The 21,327-nt window shown below is 41.8% G+C and overlaps 1 protein-coding gene across 1 annotated transcript in view; it reads right to left on the reverse strand.

The window, feature by feature from the left end:
• Positions 1-1,656: 1,656 nt before the first annotated feature.
• Positions 1,657-21,327, reverse strand: part of myo10 (myosin X) — a 120,418-nt gene continuing 100,747 nt past the window's right edge. The window contains exons 22-41 of the mRNA XM_071492690.1: positions 18,864-18,970; positions 18,547-18,771; positions 17,604-17,643; positions 16,243-17,190; positions 15,364-15,484; positions 14,282-14,525; positions 13,700-13,795; positions 12,657-12,750; positions 12,105-12,160; positions 10,324-10,466; positions 9,878-10,069; positions 9,470-9,627; positions 9,060-9,183; positions 8,196-8,493; positions 7,892-8,099; positions 7,582-7,718; positions 7,389-7,509; positions 6,006-6,482; positions 4,525-4,716; positions 1,657-4,276 (exon numbers count right to left, since the gene is read on the reverse strand). Of these exons, the coding sequence (XP_071348791.1) occupies positions 4,166-4,276; positions 4,525-4,716; positions 6,006-6,482; positions 7,389-7,509; positions 7,582-7,718; positions 7,892-8,099; positions 8,196-8,493; positions 9,060-9,183; positions 9,470-9,627; positions 9,878-10,069; positions 10,324-10,466; positions 12,105-12,160; positions 12,657-12,750; positions 13,700-13,795; positions 14,282-14,525; positions 15,364-15,484; positions 16,243-17,190; positions 17,604-17,643; positions 18,547-18,771; positions 18,864-18,970 (4,092 nt within the window). The 3' untranslated portion in view covers positions 1,657-4,165. The remainder of the gene's footprint in view (positions 4,277-4,524; positions 4,717-6,005; positions 6,483-7,388; positions 7,510-7,581; positions 7,719-7,891; positions 8,100-8,195; positions 8,494-9,059; positions 9,184-9,469; positions 9,628-9,877; positions 10,070-10,323; positions 10,467-12,104; positions 12,161-12,656; positions 12,751-13,699; positions 13,796-14,281; positions 14,526-15,363; positions 15,485-16,242; positions 17,191-17,603; positions 17,644-18,546; positions 18,772-18,863; positions 18,971-21,327) is intronic.

The following is a 21,327-nucleotide window of genomic DNA, read 5'->3' on the forward strand; positions in this document are numbered from 1 at the left end:
GGTCTTGTTGACAATTCTGTTTTCATCAATTGGCGATGCATTGTGATATCACCCAACGGTATATAAACTGTCATTTAAAAGCCTCGAGTCTGTAATTTGGTCTTTGCCATCTTGGTTTTTTGAAACCATATTTGGAGGAGAAGGTGGAGCTGAGGAGGAGTGAGGCGTGGATCTAACCTGCTCTGTCCTCTATCCTGATTGTCAGGCAGGTTGCCATGTGGTACAGTCCGTCAATCACATGGTAGCCCCGCCCTAATGCATACCCTGCTTTATGGTCTGTTTTCCTCTAAATGGGATGGTCATTAGATAGACTGCAGGTTCAAGGCACTTCTGCATTAGCTTGACTTTCTCTTTATATACAGTCTATGATTTTCATGCATCATATTTCTATGCACAGCCAAGAAGTGACGATGCTAAAACAGTTACTCAAGACTTCCTTTATGTATCCTACTGATAAATTCAGGGATGTCTGTCTTTCTTTCTGTCCGTCGTTCGAGTTTCTCAACAACCACTCATCCGGTCAACTTCAAGCTTGGTGGGTGTATGACTGAGGAGGTGCAGTGCTGACTGGGAGGTTTCTTGGATGAGTGGATCTAGAGATAATTCGATGAAATATCTCTGTCTGTCCTTCGATTTTCTTGACAACCGCTCATTTGATTGACTGCAGACTTGGTGAGTGTATTGCCAAGGACCACGGGAAGTGCAGTGCAGTGAGGTTTTTTTGGAGTGGTGGTTGTTGAGATCCCAACCTTAATGCTGTGATGTCATCAGTGAATCACAGAATATTGCTTTGTGAGATTGTAACTGGAGACTGTTGCTCCCATCAGGAGACCAACAGCACCATAACCAGCCCCTCCGCTGAATCAAGAGATCTCTCTGTCCTTCGAGTTTTCTCAATAACAGCTCATCCAATCAACTTCAGATTTGGCGGGTGTAGTATCGGGAACCCGAGCAGGTGCAGTGTCAATGGTGACATTTTGGGATGAGTGGTTAACCCTGACAATCCATGGGGAAATCAGAAACTTCACAAAATGAACTTAGACATGTGTCATGAATTATGATTTCATAAACTGCATTGTCATTGGTGACATCACAAAATGCATTCAGATGCCGTAGATGGTGATGTCATATAAACTGCAGTGTCATCAGTGAATCACAGAATGTTACTTTGTGTTTGTCAGTGGAGTCCACTGCTTCCATCAGACTGCCGACTGAGCTGCTCTACAGTCAGACTAGTGTCTGTTGTAGCTTCAGAGCTGTGTACATTTCCACAGCACTGATTTCCACCAGGAGAGCAGAAGTGAATGAGGTTCACTGTCATTTTGAAGCCACTGGATGTTTGAGTTTGTTGAGGTTGCCTAGGAAGCTGTGCTTGTGTCTGCTGTGGGATGGTGGCATGGGGCACCTTTCTGAGAGCTGAACATCACCACCTGGAGAATCTCCAAGGCGACAGCAGTATCCGCTTCACATCAAGACTGAGGGGAGGAAAGAGGAAGAAGATCTGATGTCGGTAAGTAGAATTTTATACATTATTCAGTTAATGGCACTGGATTTTTTTGGTTTCACTCCTCTGACTTTTCATTTCTGTGGTTGGAAGAGCTTCAGAAGTGACAAGTCAAAGGAGTGAAACTAAATTTGAATGAGGCTCACTGCGTGTTTGATGCTACTGCATGTTTACTGAGTTGTTTAATGAGGTTGCCTAGCGTCTGCGTCGGCCCACCCTCCTGCGTCTGCGAGCAGGAGACCTGCGGGTTCTCCTGCGTCTGCGGATGGGGCGAGAGGCCTGTCTGCGTCTGCGTGGCATTGTGAAAAACAAACGTCTTTGATGTAATGGGTCCTATTTACAAACTCTGTGATGTCACTGATGATGTCACAATTGAGAGAATTGATGACATCACCAGAGGAAGTACATTCCCCTTGATGTTATCAGTCTTTCCCATCAAAGGCAATGAAAAAAGCATATGAATAAAAAGTGTTGATGTTTCATCCAACACTTTTCACCAAAATTCAATGTCAGGACAACGTCTAATGCCAACGTTAATTTGATTCTGACGACAGCTGACGTTGATATTTTGTTAAAATAAAGAAAATATGTAGTAAACATGCACCTTCAGGCCAAATTTCACCATTTATTGTTAGAATCATCCTTTCAATACATAACACAACTAATACAGATAAAAAAACAAAAAACAAGATACCAGTATTGTGGGAAAGATCCACTGACAGTTGGATGGTTGCGTAGAGGAAAAATACAAGATTTCTATCTTGAGAAAATCACCATGTGGTCATCATTCAGGAAACACAAAGGCAAAGACTTACAGTATAAAATGTACAGCCACATGATTATATAATATATATATAACATTGCACATTATACCAAAAAAAAAGGAAACCACACATGGTAAGTGTACAACAATATACAACAAGGCACTGTAGAAGAAACCTGCACACGCGTCTTTGGATGGATCTGCCGCCCGCGGAGCTCCAGTGAAATGTTACACTGAATGGAAAAGTAGTAGGAATGTTACACTGCAAACAGTCCAACTGAACAAGCCATTCAAACTAAGACCTGAGTAACTGCATCAAAATCCACCAACATGTCTAAATTATTGCAGTTTGAGTTGCTTCAAATGGCATTATGTGATGCTGCAAAGCACACAATAACTCATAATGAAAATGTCTAAATATATTGTTGTTTCGGAAGTTTGCTCGTACATGTTGTGATACGTGATCTGAAGTGGCTCTTAGTGTTCTTCCCCTCTGCAAAATGTGTGTTTTAGCTGATGCTGAGGTGTGCTGTCTACCTTCAGTATCTCTGACATTATGATCACTGGATTTCACACTCTAGCTTGAATGATTTGCGCAGGTGGATTGATTTTTGCAGTGTACAAAATACATTGGTAGTTAAAGGGAACGTGGGAGCACCTTTCAGATTCCGGTTACACAGGAACAAGAGTGGCATCGATAAGACAATCTGATTAGAGGTCGTCCTGCCGCAGTTTGAACAGGCACTTGTGTGACCTTCGTGTTAATCAGCAAACGAATCAAGACAATCGATCGCAAACTAGAAATGTTTGAGACGAGCACAGCTGCATATTATTTACAGTGAACAGATCATCCTGAAGAACGTGAATAAAGACGGTCCAGTCCCAGAGTTTTTCAAAGCAGAGGAAAAGGCGTGAAGGCTTTAGGTAGCGTCTTTTCTCCATCTTCTCTGCTTGTTTTTTTTCTCACATTCGGACAGCCTGTAGACACACCTCTCTAAAAACACACTCTCTCTCTCACTCACACACACACTCAGTAACAAACACCCCCAATCCTGCAACAACAGTCCTTGTAGTGTCGCATGTTAGCGTCAGGAGGAAATGAACTTATTCCAAAACAAAACACAACCACGTTTTAGGAGTACGCTGACTAAATGAGAACTGATGAGAAGAAAGGTTGTGTTTAACCTTCAGCTGATTTTCTTTGGTCTTTGGTGAAACAGTGAAAAGTGTTACTTTGTTGCATTTTTGTATTTGAGTACCAGGAGGAAAAATCTGGATGATTTGTTCTTATCATTTTACTTTGCTTCCTCAGGGGTAATTTGTACCCTTTAATTACTTACTTTATTGTTTAGAATGAATTTTTGCCCTAGAATCACTTGATGAACAGCCTTCGTTTCATTTGTTCTTGTCACAATGGGCTTAAATTTAATGCGTTTATTTTTTTAAAATCTTGCACTGAGATATGTGGAGATGCTTCTGGATGTCACTGTTAAACACAATGCAACACAACACTGTGTTATATTAGATCATCTCTTAAATGTATTTAAGAGACAGCAGATTGTTTCACTGTAAGATCAGTCTTAAGACCACATCCAGTTCACAAAACCTACATTTTAAGGTTTTGCTTGACTAGCAGAGTCGACCTTTTTAAAGTTCTGATCTGTCCGGTGTGGATGTGTGATATTTTGGAACAAAACCAGTCAAAGAAAATATCATTTGAGCTAGTTAACATTAAGAGCGTTGCGGTTTTTGTCTCCAGCATTCACAGAGTCAAATGTACGAACTGCTCCTTCCACAGTGCTGAGGACGAGTGTCCGTGCACGGACGGCGGCAGCCACGCTTGACCCTCCTGCAGCTCCCCGGCACGAGGCCATAACGTAAAGTGAAAGGGGCGGATTTCACCAGGCGCTACACTGGCTGCCGTGGCTGCTGACGGACTGACAGTTGCTGTAGCGCTTCTTGACGATCATGCTGATGTAGGCCTTCATCAGCTTGGCGATGTCCATGACCTGCAGAGGTGAGGAAGAGGAGCGTTTGTACACTTCATGATGTTTCAAGATTAAAGGTTGGTGGTTCGTTTGATTATTTGAGATGATGATGAAATTTCAGACTGTGGCTTTGTTCGCAAAGGTTTAGTAAATTTGTAAAATGATTTGACAGTGCTGATGTTCACTAAAGTCCTTGGAAAATTCACATCATTTGTTTCAATATCAAGCATCCAATAGCTCTGAGGGAGCGTTTGTTATGTTGTACGAACCATTTGGGTTTCAAAGACCAGCTCTCGGCCCTCCACGGCGATCTTGTAGGCACTGGGCAGCGGGGCTCCGAAGGAGAGGATCTGTTCATATGGGAAAACCTCCAGGGGCCACGGCTCCCCTCGTTTGTACACAGATATGGCCTCCCGGCTCACACCCAACCACAGCTCGCAGGGGAACGATCCGTCCCGACACTGAAACGACAAACATGTGTGAGCTTAGGTTGGACTGGACTGTTGATGAAGACTGACAAGCTTCAAATACGATACTCAAGTTTTGGAAATAAATAGAAACACTGTTTGTATATTTAATACAATAATTTAAGCTTCTCACAGTCACACAAAAACTTTACCAACAAAAAAAATCTCAAATTGCCAAAACTATGATTTAAAGTTCTAAAAGTCTGTAAATTTTTCATTCTTTTCACCCCAGTTTAAATACTGTTTATGGTTTATGTGTTTACATTCAGGAACTGGCTCTTTATATAGAAGCATTTGTGGGAGTTTATGTACATATCTGTTTAATAGTTAATGTCATTTTATCTCATTGACAGACGCCTTCATGACTGCTAGTTATGTTACGATCACAGCTGCTAAAATGTCACGACAACTACAAAGAAACAAATATGAAGCTATGAAATGTGATTAGTTTTTGAAAATCTGGTGACATAAAAACTACTAAATTATAGTTGAAAGATTTTGTTCAAATCTCATTGTCTTATAGTTGAGACTTCAGACTAATTATTGAGGTCAAGAAATCAGGAAATAATAAACTGTATCATGCGATCACAATTTTGTGACGTCAAGAAAAAAAACTATGACACAGTCTTTGGCTTTTGGTCAGATTTCCATTTTAATTTGAAATATTTGAACATGAATTCATCCCCTTGGTTGCTTTAACTATTTTTAGTAATTTCCTGAAACTTCAAAACTAATACAGCTGCAGCGATTAACTGATTAATCGACTGAAAGAAATTAATCTGCAACTTGAAAGACAAAGGAAACCATCACATCTGAGAGAACACACACAGTTTGGTATTTTGACTTTATAAACAATGACTCACTTATTATCAGAATAGTTGCAGGTTAATTTTTGTTAGTCGATTAATCAGTTAATCCATCTGAAAATGTCACCTTCGTCTGTGGGAAATTAGAACAGCAATCATTCACAGTATTTTCTGCTTTTTAAAAAAAAAAATTTATGGATTGATAGACACAGTTCTGGAAACTAATGAATTCCAGTAATTCCAAACGCCATTCGTTGTGTCTTAGGGATGTAAAATATTTGCTGGTATTCCAACACAAATATTCTCATAAATACAGTTTATATCGCAACACTTAAAATGTCTTGTATTTGTCTGTAAATTCAATTAATTAAAGGAAAAAAGAGAAGAAATAAATAATAATAAACTAAAATTTGATATATTGTAATAAAACAGCATCAAAAAAAAACCCAACAAACTGGACATTTTCCTGTTACTCACCTCGACGTTGAACAGCGTGGACCCGTATCCCTGCCACTCCTTCACCAGCGCCATGTATTTGACCATGGCCTGTTCCTGGTTCATCCCCTGAAATTTCTTCCACTTGTCCATCACGCTGGTTCTCACTGCTGCCGCCTCCTCCCTCATCCAGGCCTCCAGGCTGTTCTCCTCCTCCAGCTTCTGCCGACTCAGCGAGCCGCTCCTGAAGCTCCGCCTCAGTGTTCCCTCCAGGAAGCTGGAGCGTTTCCTCTCTGACGTCCCCGAGCGGTCGGCCACCGAGCCCGTGCCCGGAGCGAATGTCTTGGCTGAGTTCTGCACCCGGGCCCGTAATCGTGCCATGGGGAACACCTGGGACATTTCAGGGACATTGGCCTGGGAGGTGTGGTCGCCCAGCAGGTACTGGAGTCTCAGGGCAGCCAGGAACTGAAGGGTCTCTTCAGGGGCCGGATACTGACCACGAATGACAGCTTCATGAGCCTGTGGACAGCAGACAGAAAAACATGAGGACCACTTCACGAGCAACTGCGTCAGTAGGTAGGCTAGTTTTTGTCTAAGCTGGCATTTTGAAATACAAATGACTCCAAAACATCTGATTTATTATAAACTGACATTTTAGGCACAGAGGGAAATGTTTTCTTATCACTAGGTCTGGATATCTTCTCAAAATTTTCAGTACTGGTCCTAGTATTATACCTATGTTTAAATACAATAACAAACGCTTAATTCTTTTGATGCCTTTCATTGAGGAATTTAAAATGTTTCCCTCTTTTATATTTAAGAAAATCATCTCAAATCCATCATTGTTTAATTTTGTCTAAACACAAAGCTGCTGCGCTAGAAATTTAGCTTAAAAGTAGCCACAATGTGAGGAACAATCAGATTTAAGAAGTTAACAAGAACACAAATCTGACGAGACATTCAATGACAGTTTTTGGGTCTTGATTTTTTTTTTTTGCTTTCAACATTATGGAACCATTTGTGTGCAAAAAACTTTCAAGATCCAGCCTTTGTCAGTTAAAAGGTAACAAGGTTGAAATGCATAAATCTTGTGCATGAAGTTAAACGATGAGACAAAACTGTATCAAACCAAGAATTTTGTAATTGCTGAGATGGTTAGTCAGAGGACAGCAAATTATATAATTGTTTAAGTAAATTGTCAAGAGAAAATCTTTTGGCCTCTTGGTTGGACAAAAGAAGGAATTTGATGATGTTACCTTATGATTTATTGTGACTGACATTTTAGAGCCCAAATAATTGAGAAAATAATCATCAGTTAAGATCAAATTTTAATCTGTTTTGTGTGTTTTTCAGACTATAGGTGTAAATTATCTGTTTATCTTAGATGAGCGGGACATTGACTGGTTGGTTTAAGCTTTGTCGTACCTGTTCGAACATGAAGGCGAACTCCACGCTGTCTTTGGGAACATTGTCCGTGTCCAAGAAGCAGTAGAGCTTGAAGTAAAACTTCCAGCCCGTGTTGTGCTCGTCTGGGCTCGCTGAAAGCCTGGGGACCACAGCACCAGTTAATAACAGCTCAGATACAGATAAACAAACAAACAGGCACCCTGACGCTTACTTTTCAAACTTGGCGAGCACGTCGGCCACCACCATGCGGCTCTCGATGGCTTTCTCCGTGGTGTCGTTGTGTTCAAACAGAGCAAACATGTTCCTGCTGTCCTCCATGGCCAGGCCGCGGATCAGCTTCTCCACCACCTGACACACAAAATTAACTATCAGTTATACTTTCAAGAATTGTGACTAACTATCTCAAAGCCCAAAACCTCTAAAAATAAACATAATTATTATTTTTATCCAAATTGCTTGTGCTTAAGGTGCTTAACACCTTACTCCACAGCTGTGTCCCAGCAGCCCTGGTGTCACCCTACCTCTCCGGCCGTTGTGTGTGAGTTGATGGTGATCTTGCAGGAGCCTCCTCCGTGGCAGTGAACAGTGGTGCTCATGTCCTGTCGCGCCACGATGGAGCGGATCTCCTCCTGCGATGGGACGTTCTCCCTGGTTCGAGTCTTCCTCAATGAGTCGATGGCGAAGGCAGCGTAACGATCCATCTCTGAGCTGGGGAAGAGCTCTCGGGTCCTGCGGAGATGGAGGTTTGTAATGGTCAATGCCAAAGATTCAACCAAAATAATAAAATGAGTGGATTCATTTGTAAAGCAAAGTAGCTGTTTGTACCTCTTCAGGTGGAACTTGAGGTATCTGAGGATGCTCCTGGTCGGGACGAAGGTGCAGGACATGCAGGCCAGGATTTTCCAGCTGCAGAGGTTCCCGGGGCTACCCGGCTGCGGCGGTCGTGTCGTCTGCTTGATCAGCTGGCAGTAGAGCTCGTCCCGCAGCGGTTTGAGCTCTTGGCCGGTCTGCAGAATGCCCTGGATGATGGGCACCGGGTCGGCCACTCCCTCCAAGTGCTGCAGAGAGCTGAACACCTTGAGGGCTTCGTCCTGGAGCGTCGTGTAGCTTCTGTGTCTTGGAGCTGAACGGGGCAGAGGGGAAGAGGTTAGTGATGGTCTGTGCTCAGCACTGGATTGTGGTCATATACCTACTTACATTGAAGTGTGGGGTTAATGTCCAGTTTTGTTATTTTTCACCTGAAGCTTCAGCCTTTGCAGCTAAACAAGGCACTCACCAAACTCCCTTTGAAAATCGGTTAATTTAATTTTACCTTGCCAGTGGCAAACAATATGCACATTGTGAAATAAATATATAAAAAAACACTAATAAATTCTGCATGAATATCTATAAAATAAGTTAAAAAAAAGTCCTTTTCTATCTCATTCAACTCCTGCTGTTTTGGTCTGACTTTGGAAAGTAGAAGCCATGTAATGCATCATGTTTTGGTGTGTAAAACCTATACTCCTTCATATAATATCTAGATTAAGAGGAGAAACCAAGATAAAGCTTAACATAAATTTAACATAAATAGTCATGATTTAGAATCTGATTTCCTAATGCTACAGCATCTTTTGGGCTAGAATTAAAACTGTATTTGCTGATATATCAGTCCTGTATGGTGACAGTCCCTCCGCCCTCATGACTCACCGGTGACGTGGATGTCTCCGTAGGGCAGTGGCAGCAGAGGTGAGTGCAGCGGGTGGTGGCTGTAACGAAGGATGGGGTTCCTCTTGTAGATCTGCTCCACCACCTCTGAGTTGAGACAGTTCTCCTGCAGAGAGTTTACAAGACTTCAGTCAGGGTTTCGTTGCAGCTGCAGTGATTTAAGATGCAATTAAATAAAAAATAACTTTTTCATCATGCTAGTCTCAGCATCTAAACACAGTTAATTGAATCTCAATCAGATTTCCTTCAAAATGATCCTCCCCTGCATTAAAAAAGATCCACATCTTATAAAATGCATCAATTAATCTATGACTTGTACACCCTCTTTTAGCTTCTGGTGTGACTTCAACTACTTGAATGCAGCTGCTGCAGCTTCTCCATCAGTTTCCCACCTTGATGTCCTGGATGAGCTGCTGGGTCGGCGTGTCGATGGGAGCTTTGGTGTCGATGACGTTCTGGATGGAGTTGGCCCAACGTGTGGCCTCGTTCAGCAGCTTACTGTAGAGGCGGTATGAATGTTTGCGGCCGTACACGATCACGTTCCAGTAGCCTGTAAGGACGCGACGAAGAGCACAGAGAAGTGATTGATTTGACCAAATAAAACAGGGGGTCGGCAAGAAAGTTTGGAACTTCCTGTCAGACCTTCTTAGAATAAAAGTTCCCAATAACTTGAAATAAATCATTGCTGCAAAAGAAAAAGAAAAAAACTTTCTTGCACTTTTATTTTGTTGACCAAAATCCAGATACTACTGCTAATAGGCCAGTTTTGAAATAAAATCTCCAGTGTTTCCTTTTCTTACCGGTCTCTTTGAAGACCTTTTCGTCCGGCTGAACCACTGAGCAGAGGCTGTTCAGCACCAGCGTTCCCAGCTTCAGGGCGTTACGCTCTGAGCTCTTATAGTAGTCCAGGGAATTGTGGGTAAGCAGGAACCAGCGCTTCTTCAGTTTCAGCGAGGCTTTAGTACTGTTCTTCATCTCTTTGTGCAACCAGCCTGGAGGAGAATAAAGGAATCACATACAGGACAATATTAGTTTTGCTTTTCTTTTTCTTTTTTGTTACTAAAGGAGTAAAGTTATAAACCAACATGGCAGCAGCGTTCAAAACCCACAGTTTGCAAGCACCTAATGCAGTTCAACCTCTTCTCTAACTCTACTGCATTCTTTTATGCCTAAATGCATTCTAGGAGAGACTCCAGCCCTTGAAAGACATGAAGGGTAAAGAGACATTAAGTGATTGCACTGTCACCTCGGATGATGAACTCCTGGCCGTCGACGCGGGTGTCTCCCTTGGAGCGCTGCAGCAGAGTGATCCAGTGGTGCATCTCCTCGGGCGTGTCGGCGTTGCAGTGCAGAACGCGGTTCGCCGTGATCATGACAAAGGAGTTTGGCCTGTGAAGGTTCAGAAACAGACAGTGAACAATGGATCAAACGCTGTAGTGTTAATCTCAGTCATCTGCTCGACAGTAGAGGGACAAAACAAAATTTAGATTTTGAAACACACTGAAGACTTCAACCTCTGACTGAGGCTACAACTGAAGTAATACAAGGGGGAATTATTTATCATTTATAATAGAGATATTGCTTGAGTTTTAAAAATGGTCAGTTTAAATTTTAAAAAGGCCTTTCATTTGAAGCTAAACTTTGTAACTTTGCAGATCATTTCACCACAGACCTTATGGAAATTAAAAATTAAAACTGAGTGATTGCAGCAGCAGACAGAAACAGGACACCACAGAAGAAGACACGAATGAGCTGTTGCAAATATGAGGGACATTAAACCTAATGTTAATGTTGATTGCAATTGAGGTGCCGAAAATAATAAAGTACCGTATTTTCCGGACTATAAGGCACTTAAAAGCCTCTAACTTTCTCAAAAAACGCCTTATAATCCGGAGCGCCTTATATATGGATTAATTCTGGTTGTGCTTACTGACCTCGAAGCGATTTTGTGTGGTACACAGCGCTCACGGCGCTCTGTCAAAATGTTTTAGTAGGACTTTGGTAAACTACAGAGCCGCACCGCTTGCAGCATTACGGCTACCGTAGTCAGGAGCGTCGCGGAGTAATACATACTGTGCTTCACCATAATATTACAGTGTGTGTGTATAAGGACCTATAAGGAGTTATTGTGAATACGCTAACGTTTGATTTAGCGGTATCAGACTGTGGTTTTAACGTGTTATAACTGAACAAGGTTGGGAGTTATTGTGAACGCGTTTAATAAAGTTTGATTTATCTGACTGTTTTGTTTCGCTTAATGCGCCTTATAGTCCGCTGCGCTTTATATATGAAAAAAGTTCGAAAATAGACCATTCATTGACAGTGCGCCTTATAATCCAGTGCGCCCTATAGTGCGGAAAATACGGTAATAATAAAGTCATCAGGCCTCAATGAAGAGAGTTAACATCTATCTGACTGACATCTCACTTTAAAGGTCCCATATTACATAAAGGTAGATGTCATTGACAGACCAAGCACTACTCAGTAGTTTTTGATTATAAAGCAGGTCTAGATTCTATATTAATACTGTGAAAGTATCAAAGCCTCAGTCCACAGAGAAATGCACACAGCCTGTATTCAGAACCTGAGCCTTAAAACCAGCCGTCAGGACTTCTGGAACTTTGTGATGTCACAACAAAGCAGTCACCGCTCTCAGCCAAGCTCCAAGCCCCGCCCACCTGGACCCACCATCCAACCTTGCAGGATTTGTTTTTTGTGTTTACCTGAAATCTGCTTTACTTTATTCAATCACTCAGAAAATGGTCAGAGGATCAGAGCCTCTCTTCTGATTGGCTCATTGACCTGCTGTTATTAGAGCTCCAGAGAGAAGCCTGAGAGAGGAGATGTAAAACTATACAGAGATGGTTTTTGGTTCTTAAAAATATAAAATATATCTTCTTATGGAGATCAACACTTCAAATAAAACACAGGGGAAATGAAGAACATGGGGCCTTTAAAGTGTGTGAACCAGTGTAGGTCTGCACTAAGAAAATCAAGAGACGTGACGTTTGATCCAGATCCTCTCACCTCTCTGGATTATCTGACGCACAAACTGAATCGATCATCCCCACATCCAGCGTTCCCTGAAGAGAGAAGGAGAGAAGGTGGTTCAGTAACAGCGTTCGTCAGGGTGTGGATAATGAGTTTGACCTTCCTCTGCCCCATGTGGAAACCAATTTTCTCTCTCTCTCTCACTCTCTCTCTCTCTCTCTCTCTCACTCTCTCTCACTCTCTCACTCTCTCTCTCACTCACTCACACACACACACACACACAGGATTAAAGCAGCAGCTCATTCACTCACTGGTACAACTCTGAAAAAAAGGATGTGGCATTTTCAACACATCTGTGTCCTGTCAGTTTAACACAAAGGACTGCAACAGAATAGAAAGGGGAAGTGTGAGTGTAGAATACAAGTGTTCAGATGAATTGCAAGTGTTGTCAAGCCAAGGGACACATGACAGTCTAATCTGAAGTAAGTCTAAATGTGAAAGATTATTTTTCTACCTAAAAACACTCAGCTCTCCATACATACAACTCTTATTACGAACTCCAACACTTTGATTTCCCACGGTACTCACCACGGCGTTCTGGGGGTTGGCCTGCTCATCGTGCATCTCTCTGATCTCCTGCTCTGTGGAGCCGTGGACTTGACTCAGCACACTGAACCACTGGCTGTAACCATGAACACGACACATAATCATCTTCATCATCTTTTTTATCATCAAGATATTGAGGTAATGACAGCCCCCAATCACATTGTGATATAAACTTTTGTATTATAATCCTGGCTCACTTTTGTAGGAAAGCTGATACCTGCTAAAATGAAAAAAATCAAATTGCTTTTTACATGCAAAAAGAAAAATTTAGAAAATTCTAGTCAGAATATGGATGTAAGAATATGTGTGTGTGTGTGTGTGTGTGTGTATATATATATATATATATATATATATAAATATAAAAAAGGGAGAAATGAGGGTCGTTCTGTGTTCAGACTGACTCTGTCACAGACATATGGAGCTGATGTTGGCTCACACTGAGAGAGAGGCTGGCACTGTAAACCTGCTGCCAACACACACACACACACACACACACACACACACTGTTCATCTTCCTGTCAGGGCAGATATATGGAGGAAGTGGACTGTCCCTCTGAGAGGAAATCAATGTGTTGCCAGGGGCAACCGGCACATGGACCCCCCCCCCCCCCCCCCCCCCTTGCGACAATACCTCCTCCTCATTATACTGAGACTGAGAATTTGTGTGTGTGAGTGAGTGTTTTCACACCAAACAAGGAACCTGTAGCAGAACAGTGAGTGCAGCATGAACACACAGTAATGATGTAACCCTTGATTTAATCATAATTAGAATATTATGACATGAATCTGATTTCACTGCTCAAGTCGTCGAGTTGTGTTTCTGCTGACATCATGACGACTATGACCACGCTGAACATGTTACTGTTGATGGACAACAATGATGCAGTGAAGTCCAGAGGTGCATCTCATCTTTGTTATAGTTTACTGGGGTTAGAATTTAAATTCTAATTACTATTGGAAGACACCTGTGTTGTGTGTTTGGTAAGTGTGTAGAGCTCAGCACAACAAACAAACAAACAACCTACCTGGCGTCCTCAGCAGACTCGGCTATCAGATGATAGGTCCTCTCTGGCATCACAATGTCGATTCCATTCTCCTTACCGGTGTTATCAATGATTTCTCTGCACATAAGAAAGAAAAAAACCTCATGATCAAAGGATCAAAGGATATTTTTGGGTGGAGGGGCAACATATCATCACCAGCACACAATAAAGACATGACATTGAAAAAATGTCTGACTTTACATTTCTGTCGACATCTAGTGGCTATTAGAGGAACTGCAACTGAATCATAAAGCTCATATTGCAGATGTGATCATTTTCTTAAATTACTCTGATTTAGTTGGTACTCTGTTTGTAAAGAGTGTTTATGAAAGCTGTTAAGATACTCCTATACTACATCATTTACAGAGAATTCTCTTAATAGTATGTTAGTAAGTGTTAATTTGTTGTAATTTGTTCTTTGGGCATTAAAAGATTTAAGTGAGTGTGGAGTTAAGACACCCTCTTCTGGTTTGGAAATTTAACTACTGTTGCACAGCTGACTCCACCACCATCATTGCTGACATCATACAGAAGCTTTTTTGAGGTAGTCTGATTAGTTCTTACTTGGCATTGTGCATGTCCAGTACCCCCTTCATCTTCTCCTCGCTGTCGTTCTCAAAGTACATGAGCTTGCTCTGCCGCAGCACGAACCAGCGACGTTTCCAGTTTCGGCGGGACAGCGTGGACGAGCCCCCTCCCTTCTTGTGCAGCCAGCCCTGCTTCAGAGCCTCCTGCTTGGCCCGGAACCACAAGAAGGTCTCGTCCTTCAGAACACACCAGCGCCGCTTCCACGTGTTCATCAGACCGCCTGGAGAAGAAAATGTGAGATTTATGTTCACATGATCACGCTCTACTGTGACACTTCTGAAGAGGAGAGCGGTGACTGCAGATAGACTAGATTTTAAATGTTGTTTGAGGCACTAAATCACCTGGAGGGCAGAACTTGATGTGACAAGTTCAGAGGAAGAAACAACTCTTTCTAGAAATCTTATCACAGATAAACTATACTGTCCCACTAAGGGTGAAACAATAATGTGTGATGTGTTGTTACAGAGGCTTCTTGGGCCAAATGGTGCCATTTTGAAATACTTGCAGCTCTTGGACTTGTATAAAATCAAATCTGTGGTGTCTGAAATAGTGGGATATATGGACAAATGAATAAATGGACAGAAAGACAGATACAGCGTATAGTGTATTCACAAGGTTTCTGAATTTGTCACTTAACATATTCTCTTTTATTATAATATTCTTTATTCAATCTAGAAACATACATAAAGGTATGCTCATAATAGGATATTTTTATAATATATGTCATCATTTTCATCCTAAAGGACCTCAAAGACTTGCTAAAAAAGTAAAAACAAACATGGAAATTGAGATAGTACATAGTCAGTCTGGGTAATACTGCCATATTTTACTGTTCTAAAGTGAAATCCTGTCCTTTCTTACCATATAGGGGTTCCAGATTGGAGATAATTTAAAGTTTCTTAAAGAAGCCTCTTGAATGAAAGGTGAAAAGGTCTTCAAGTGTCTACAACCAGGTCCAGTTGCCCTGATTCAAGTTTTCTTGGATACCATGACCGAGATGACTGAGGACCTTCACAGATTTTCCAAAAGAAATGTAAGCACTGTGATGATGGAGTTACCTTTGATGTGGAGGAAGCTGTGGAAGTATGGGAGTGTGACGCAGCTGTAGACAGAGTCCCGCCGATACGATAGTTCGTCATCAGTGTCGAACCTGTCGAAGTCGTCTTCGCTGTCCTCAAACTGGAATCAAAGGAAGCACAAATTAGACATTCAAGACGTACAATGTTAGCATTGCTGAATGCATCCATTGTTAGCAGTGGAATACTTAAAGAGCAATTTCCCACTGGTGTTTTATAAAGCACTTGGTGACAGACTGGAATTGTAAAGTAGTGATCACACTGGATGCTTTTTTAATGATCAGCAGCTTCCTTTTCTAACTGATCCAATAGTTTTGAGGTGTTAAGCATACCACTAATACTGTCTTTTCTCTTATTGCCAATCTGGTGCAGATTTTGTGAGAAACATTCTGAATACTTTGACCAGAGCAACTCTGACCACATGAATGCTCCACATCACTAAAAAGACTTCAGAAAACAAAATCACTGTGATCAGGGGGGAAAAAAAGCATTGCACTGAATCTTGCTTTTTAGGTGTGAATCATGTTGCCTTAGTCATGTAAGATCTTATACACTGAATCAACAAATGCTTTATTTCAACCTTCAACTACTTTTAAGAATTTCTCTTGAAGTAGAAGCTACGTTACAGCCCCCAGTGACAGACTGTGATCAAAAATGTATGCAAGTTGTCAATTATATCCCATAATGCAATTGAATATGAAAGTTCATTTTTGACCTTGGAAACAGAAGTCTGACAAAATAAATGGATTACTGTCAGTGGACTTTAAGACAACATTATTAAATCCCGTCTTAATTCATTAAATCTTAAGTGCAGTCTCATTTAGAATACCAGTCTGGCTAAAAATAATTGGGGATACTCACTGAAGACTGAGCCCCCTCTGAGCTGAAGCGATAAGCCCCTGAGCTGTTGTAGGTTCCTACAGAGCCACGGTAGTCAGGAGACCACTGTCCACTGCGGGGGTTGGAGAATGCTACACTGCCACTGGACACGATGGCGCCCTCATCGTAGTCATCCTGGTCGTAGTCTGAATCCTCGTCCGGTGGTATGAGCTCCACGAGGTCATCGGACTGAGCCTCTGATGAAGCCTGGGGATGGCAGTAGGCTGAGTCTCCGCTGGATGAGGCGCTGTGGCAGGGCGGGGGCACAGGTGGTAAAGGCAGTGGCTGGTGAAGCAGGGTGGTTGCCGGCAGCGGTGGGATTACACCATCGTTGGCGTACGGGTCTTCTTCAGACGAGTCATCGCTTGTTCGGATCCCACTAGTCCGCTGGCCGTCTGAGTGGCCGTGTTCACTGGGGTTTGGAGAGTCTTTGAAGGCCTCATCATCTGCCCCAAACCCTTCGTCAACCTCCTCTTCATCGTTGCCTCTCCTCCGTCCACTGTCCTTCTCCTTTTCTTCCCCTTCGCCTACTCCCAAAGAGCTCTCAATGTTCCTCACGCACTCATCAATCTCATCAAAGTTCAGCGAGTCCAGGAACTGCTGCGCTGCCTTGCAGGCTTCGTCCTCCAGCCGCCTGAGCTCCTGGTCTCGGAGGTGCTGCAGGCGGTTGAGGGAGGCCTCGGTCAGGGAGAGCTCCTGGCGCTCCTTCTGCCTCTGCAGTGCCTGGATCTCCCGCTCCAGCCGTAGGATCTCCTCCACCTGAGATGCTTCATGAGGACGAATTGCCTCCTCCAAAGGCTCTGTTGACACCAGCTCCTCCAGGATATCTGGTGGTGTTGCAACCACAACCGCTGACTGAGTCTCAGCCAAAACCAGAGAGGCTAACTCCTCAGCACATTGCAGCTCCTCCAGTCTTCTGGCTGCCTCAGCCTGAGGATGGAAAGAGGACAAAAATTGGAAAATTACATCATGGAAACTGTTTTTTGAGACTGGTGTTCTCACTTCCTGTGAAAACACTGATTGTGCTCATAGTACCAAAAGCCATTTTGGATATCAGTTTTTAGGCAGATCTGAAATCTTAATCCAATTGAAACAAATTGTCTCTTCAGCCCTAGGAGTCTTATTATTTAATTACTTTCTAACACAAATTAAACTTCTTCTTTCTTTTTTCCTCACTCTGTTTACTTTCACTGTAATTAAATTAAGTGTGATTAAAAAAAGAAAAAAAAAAAGAAAAAATTGTCTGCCAGACAAATTCAATTATCTCTCCAAATATACCTATAGAAACTGGACTTCTCTGTAAGAAGTTGTCAGTGAAATGTCAGCAGATCGACTAGTCATACCTCTCTGGCAAGTCTCTCAGCCTCCAGCCTCTGTCTCTCTCTGCACAGACACAGACAGACAAACAGCAGTTGATTGAAACAGACAGTGAGAGATAGGATTTACCAAAACACAAATAATTACATTTCCTGTCTCATCATAGCATTAAAATCCCATTAAAGCCTTTCAGAGAGCAGGTGTAAAGGTCAGACAGAAAATGTACATTATTGGCTGAAACAACAGCAGTAGTGGATACTATACAACATCAGTGCATCAGTGTATGCTGGTATTACTGTGATAATTAGGATCTTTATTAAGCTTCACTGTTAAGTTTCACTTGACTAATCTATGTGATCTTTCTCGGTCTGTTCAGCCTCCATATTTGCTTCTGGTCACTGCACTCAGTACATTTCTCAGAGATCACTTTTCAGTCAGACATTGTGGGTGGTGTTGTGCCACCTTCTCCCAGAGCTGTAAATACCATTGAGGTGCTGAGCCTTTTAAAACATATTTCTCCACCGGAACTGTATCCTGGCTTTAGGAGGTTGGCTTTAAAACAGCATTTAGACCATCATGTGAGGAGAAAATTGACAGAAAATACACTTAAACAGTTGAATGGAGGTCTTAAATAAAAAAAGGTGGTGGGGGTGGTATTTGGATGCATTGATGGCTTCTGTATTTATAAAATCCCGCCTACAGCCCAGCCCTGCTTGGGTTTTCTATCTTTGCCTCATAAATAATGGTGGTTATCGCTGTTCACTTTGACCTCATACATGTTAAGCTAATTCCACACAACCCAGAAATGTAATGAGTAGAATGCATCACTGGGGGGGTTTCTTTTCCCAGTTAAACAGCACCAAACAGTATTCACAAGAGCAAAAACTGGCAAAACGCTGAATCAGAGCAACGACAGGTATACTTTAGATGAAAACTCCACAAACTGCCCCTTTAACAAGACTAACCCACCTCTCCATCTCCTCCTCCTCCACCCTCCTGCGCCGCTCTTCCTCCTCCCTCCTCCTCCTCTCCTCCAGCAGCTGGCTGAAGGCCCGGCGAGCCAGCTGGCCTCGCAGGCGTTTCTGGAAGGTGAGCGCTGCCCAGCGGAGGAGCAGGAACTTCCTCCTCCAGTAGAAAGCCCGGTAGTTCTTCTGAATGACCACAATGCACTGCAGCAGCTTCCTGTACTGCTTCCTGTGTGCAGGACAGCATCAATGAACAAGACAATCAATGAACAAGCTGGACTTTTGGTTAGAAAGAGTTGAGGTTTGAATACTGAGTTGTACCTGGCCATGTAGCCCATGACATGAGCCTGGATAATCTTGGCTGCTTTCAGCACCTCCACCTCCCTCTGCTTCTCCAGGCGATGCTCCAGAGACTCCCGAAGAAAGACCTGAGGAGGAGAGGTGAAGTGAAGAAGAGGGCAGGAGATAAAGGAGGACAGAAAGAGGAGAGCGCATCATCATTGCTATTCTGTAGTTGGTGATAGTCTGATCAGTCCGGTGGTCAAGATAAAATTTCTGAAGGCTAAAAAAAGTGCAGGTATAGAAAAAAGAAGAGGCGGTATACAACTTTGATAATTCCAGTTTCTTCTTTTCATTCAGATTTAGGCTGAATTTAAACTTTATGGATGGTTCCGGGTTAAACAACATGTTGTGACATATTTTGCATAAAATATCGAATAATTTCAGAGATTATAATTTCTACAAGAAAGGAAAAAGGTTAAAAAAGTCAATTGCAGTTTGACATTTTTAATCAGCTTGTTTGTCTGACCACCGGCCCAAATATGATTCAATTTACAATGATAGAAAGTATGTATGTATGTATGTATGTATGTATGTTTTCCTATGTAAGTATATATGTATGTATATACGTATGTATATATGTATTTATCTATCCATAAAACACAAAATATGTGACTTTTAAACAAGTAACTGATTGACTGATTAATTGACAATTAAGATTGCAGGTTTCACCAGTGTAGCTTTAAAAGCATTTCAACAGACCGAAAGGTTGAGGAGGAGTCAGGGGTCACTTCTAACACAGTGGTTAGTGAATGGTTTCAACTCTTTGTTTGAGTCATTATTTCCTATATTTTTTCACAACACATAATAAATATGATTGATTTTAATGAACTCAACTTTTTGAACTCATTTTAAATATAATATATATTTTAAATGATCAATTTTGACTACTTAATATTATTTTTTCAAATATGTGACTGTGCCTGTTTAAGGCACAATGAAAAATGGATGCACTGTGTTATGTTGAATAAAAACAGAGAACATAAGAACACAGTAGAATACATTTAACTCCTAGGCACTGCTTAACATAGTACATTCATTACATATGCTGTATTAGACACACATAATGAATAAAAGATTCAGAATTAAAGACAGACAGCCTGCTCCTTTTTCTATAACATCACCATTTAACAGACACTCCCGTGCAGAGGAACAAGTGAAGGGAACAAAGCAGCCGACATAAATCAAATCCAGATCCTCCTCTCCTTTTGTTCACGCTGCTAAAGACCGCAGATTACTGCAGCCAGTGATTTTAGTGACATCTCTCTGTGAAAAGACCCATCTTACAGGCACTTAGTGCAGCTGCCCGCTATAGGAGCCAAGCTGCCGCCCATTGATAGAGAAACTGGGCCCACTGAGGGATGCCGGGGGTTAATCCGATTAGGGAGGGAGGAAAATTAGATATGGGACATGGACTCGGGCGACAGAAACTTTGGGGAAATGTCACAGTTACTCGAAGGTGCAGGGGTAAAGACTGCCCTTCTACTGTTGAGTAATGTACCATGTATGTGTATCTGTGTGTGTGTTGAATCTGGTTGAGTGTTGAATCACCAGTGGTGAAGCACTAATGAGATTTTCAGGGGGAAATGTAAACTGGTCGGGACTGTGATTTGGACATCTCTGATGAGCAGGTTAATTAACAGGAAACATGCGGTACATGCCCGAGCTCGTGCACCTACGCACACAAATAAATACACAAAGACAAACACACAAAACCACCAGTGTCTCCTGAATTCAGCTGCTTTTCCAACAGCATTTAAAGCACCAGAGCAGATTAAAACTCTAAAACTGGACTGATAAAAGTCTTTAAGGTGAGCAGCTTTATTATTTCCTTATTTATGTCAAAAGTACCGTAGCCTACTAGACCAACAGTGAAAGAGGTATTCAGAGCAACAGTAAGAATCCAGTGCTCAAGTAAATATGCACTGGACACAAGACAGGTGTGTCTCCTCTGCTTGCTTTCATAGAGTAACAACAAAATGAAGTGTTTTACTCTGTATATACACAGAAGCACTTAAATTAAATAAGAACTCAACATTCTGTCCCCTGTTTTCCATTTTTAAATCCAGTTCCTCCTATATCTCCTACACTTGCTTTAAGGTTGGAAAAATCAGTTTATTCACTCTGTCTGTATCAAATATATTCTGTATCAGCTTGGTTCAGCTGTTTATTCATGTTATGTGATTTTTACAGCTGCAACATCCCATCAAATAGAAATTTTCTACATGTCTTGTTTATTTTTATTTGACATATTTGTTTGTTTTTAGCTTGTTCAAACCTCATAGACTTTAAAATATTCTGTGTTCTATGGGTTTGAAAAATGTTTGGCTGTGCAGTATGAGTTTACCTACTGACTCACTGGTGGGTTAGAGGGGCTTAAGAGTTTATGAAATAAAAGTTGTATTTTATTTTGTTTCATTTATTTATTTTTATTATTTTTTTTAAT

This window comes from Trachinotus anak, unplaced genomic scaffold, assembly GCF_046630095.1.
Source record: "Trachinotus anak isolate AG129_WGS33_773 ecotype Australia unplaced genomic scaffold, CSIRO_AGI_Tana_v1 ptg000012l, whole genome shotgun sequence".
NCBI lineage: Eukaryota > Metazoa > Chordata > Actinopteri > Carangiformes > Carangidae > Trachinotus > Trachinotus anak.